Below are 3,037 nucleotides of genomic sequence, written 5' to 3'. Positions count from 1 at the left end.
ACACACACACACACACACACACACCCCAAACTCACACTGATTTTGCTGCTTTACCTGATGAAGATAGGTTCCTGGTTTGTTTCGGGTGAACCCGGGACTTTGAGAAGTCCTGTTTACTAGACACAGAGTCCTTCAGGCTGTGCCCCTGGATGGTTGACTTGGAATGCTCTTCCCCAAGGCTGGTCTCTTCCCTCTCCTCCTCTTTGTCCTTGCTCTTCTTTACTCTGTTCTTGTCTGAGCTGTACTGCCACTTGACATTTTCAAACTGGAACACGAGAATGTTGCTGTCCGTGTGGGCCACCATCCTGGAACCAAAATGAGAAGGTGCCCACAGGAGGAGCATGGAGGCCACCAGAGCATGCATGGAGGTCACCAGAGCATGCATGGAGGTCACCAGAGCATACGTAGAGGTCCCCAGAGCATATATGAAAGTCACCAGAACAAACAAAGAGGTCACCAGAGCATACATGGAGGTCTCCAGAGCATACATGGAGGTCACCAGAACATACATGGTGGTCACCAGAGCAGGCATGGAGGTCACCACAGCATGCATGGAGGTCACCAGAGCATACATGGTGGTCACCAGAGCAGGCATGGAGGTCACCACAGCATGCATGGAGGTCCCCAGAGCATACATGGACGTCCCCAGAGCATATATGGAAGTCCCCAAAGCATGCATGGAGGTCGCCAGAGCATACATGGAGGTCATCAGAGCATACAAAGAGGTCACCAGAGCGTACATGGAGGTTCCCAGAGCATACATGGAGGTCACCAGAGCATACATGGAGGTCCCCAGAGCATACATGGAGGTCACCAGATCATACAAGCATGGAGGTCACCAGAGCATACATGCATGGAGGTCCCCAGAGCATACATGCATGGAGGTCCCCAGAGGATGCATGGCAGTTGGGTCTTATCCAATCCCTAGGGTGAGGGAGCTGTGGCCAGGCAGTGGCCCCAGGAATGGGCTGGTTCAGGGTGCTGCCAGGAGAAGTGGAACATCAGACAGGGGTGGGTAGTTTTGTAACTGTTTTCTTTGTGAATTAATCATGAAAGGGACACACGTGTTCTGATTCCTCCACCGCTCAGGTTAGAATACCTCTCCAGTGAATTCCCAGTTCTGGAGTACCTAATCCAAGTACCTAGGATGCCCAAGACAAAAGCTTGGGCACTCCTCACACAGATGTCAGGAAAGTCACTCTTCTTTTGAGCTCAATATCTAGACTTTTCTTTCTCTTTGATGGTTTTTCATTTGTACAAAGCAAACCGCTTTCCTCTGTGTATCTAGATTTCCTAGAACTCTAAGAAGAATTGAAATACCCTCCCCACGCCCTGTGTGTGTGTGTGTGTGTGTGTGTGTGTTTGTGTGTGTGTGTGTGTGTGTGTGTGTGTGTGCATTTCCTCCCTAAGTGCTATAATTTTAAGACTTTCACCTATAATGTAGACTCTGGAAAAGTGTCTTGTTTGGGCTGGAAATCCTGACACAGAGTTTGAGGGATCAGGTCCCATTAAGGAGTCTTCCTCAGGTTTCTTTCTACTCCAACTTAAAGGAAACCCTCCAAGCTGGCCATTATGACCCACTTAAGAGTAAACACAGCTCTGATTGGACCCTGATCACTAAGTCTGGGGCAAAGGCCAGTTAGTCCCCCAGGAAACGACTTCCCTCAGCCAAGCTGGAAGGAAGCACAGCCTGCTGTGGTCTGCCAGTGAACCCAGAGTCCCGGGGGAGAAAGGAGAAGACCGCATAGAATGACTCATGCCTCTGCCCTCCGCACCTGCCTACCACCCACCTGTTGCCCTGATAAAAGAAGGATAGCACGGGGTCACCTCTGGCGTCGACTTTTATCACCTTCAGACAGTTCCCATTGAGGAAATTATAAATCCGGATCTTGCCATCTCCACAGGCACTGATGACCCTGAGGTAGAGGAGCGACACCTGCAGCACCTCCCTGGAAGGGAAGAGAAGGACAGACAACACCTGCCTTGTGGAAACAGATTCGAGAATCCGGGTGGGGTTGGGAGGTAGGAGCCATCCCTGACCTTGAGGTAGTGTTTCCAGCTTTTATAATTCTAGATTTAAATCATGTACCATCCATCAGGCATACCATTCCCATTCTGTCGTTATTCACGGTTTAATCGCAGGTCACAGAGGACAAGGGTGCTGCTTCGGGCTTTTAAGGGGTACTTGAGGAGGGACGCCTAATACCTAACATGGCCATTTATTTTTACATGCATTTTGATTCTTAGCTACTTATTTATGCTGGGAATTGTTTTTTTTTCTTTTTATTCCTTGTAGAACCGTTTCTTGTATAACAGTCTTGTTATGTAAGAAAGAACAGTATAAGGCTAAGGATCATCGTCGTCATCGTCATCATCATCATCATCATCATCATCATCATTTTAGTTTTTCAAGACAAGGTTTCTCTGTATAGTCCCGGCTGTCCTGGAACTCACTCTGTAGAGTAGGCTGGCCTCAAACTCACAAAGANCCACCTGCCTCTACCTCCCGAGTGCTGGGATTAAAGGCATGCACCTCCACTACATGGCTCAAGGATTACTTTTATATGAACAGACATCTTAAATTTATAGATTCTCTTTTTGGTCTTTAATGAATGACTTCCGTTCCTCTGTCAGTGAACATCCTTAAAGAAAATTATACCTTGACATGAGACTGTGTCTTTTTGTAATGGCCAGTGGGCAAGGAGGGAGCCAAGGACAAACCTCAGATAGATGCTCCAAAAGGCTCTTTCTCCAATTACAGGGTTCAAGTTGGTTTATTCAGGTCTAATCTCTACAATGCCTTTTTTTATTGATGTCCTTGAAAAGTTGAATTTAATCACATCAGCTTATTAGATGTCACATGCAAAGCAAGCCTGTCATTGTTAGCATTCTGTCTAAGCTCCACCCCAGTTACCTGACAGTGGCCAGATATGCCTGACCCACTATAAAGGGGCTGCTTGCCCCCCTTGCTCTCTTGCTTGCTTGCTTTCCCTTCCCCCATTCCCTTCCCCCCCTCTCTCCATGTGCTCATGACTGG

General features: G+C 47.9%; 1 protein-coding gene across 2 annotated transcripts in view; it reads right to left on the bottom strand.

Moving 5' to 3' along the window:
• Cdrt1 (CMT1A duplicated region transcript 1) overlaps positions 1-3,037 on the bottom strand; it is a 30,436-nt gene that overhangs the window by 2,470 nt on the left and 24,929 nt on the right. Inside the window, exons 11-12 of one of the 2 annotated variants that reach the window (XM_021213790.1) lie at positions 1,776-1,949; positions 55-305 (exon numbers count right to left, since the gene is read on the bottom strand). In XM_021213790.1, coding sequence (XP_021069449.1) covers positions 55-305; positions 1,776-1,949 — 425 coding nt within the window. The remainder of the gene's footprint in view (positions 1-54; positions 306-1,775; positions 1,950-3,037) is intronic. The other variant, XM_021213791.1, reaches the window with a different exon arrangement.

The sequence above is a fragment of the Mus pahari genome, chromosome 14 (genome assembly GCF_900095145.1).
Source record: "Mus pahari chromosome 14, PAHARI_EIJ_v1.1, whole genome shotgun sequence".
Taxonomy (NCBI): Eukaryota; Metazoa; Chordata; class Mammalia; order Rodentia; family Muridae; genus Mus; species Mus pahari.
Note: the sequence above shows the minus strand (reverse complement) of the source record. Positions and strands in the feature narration are given on the sequence as shown.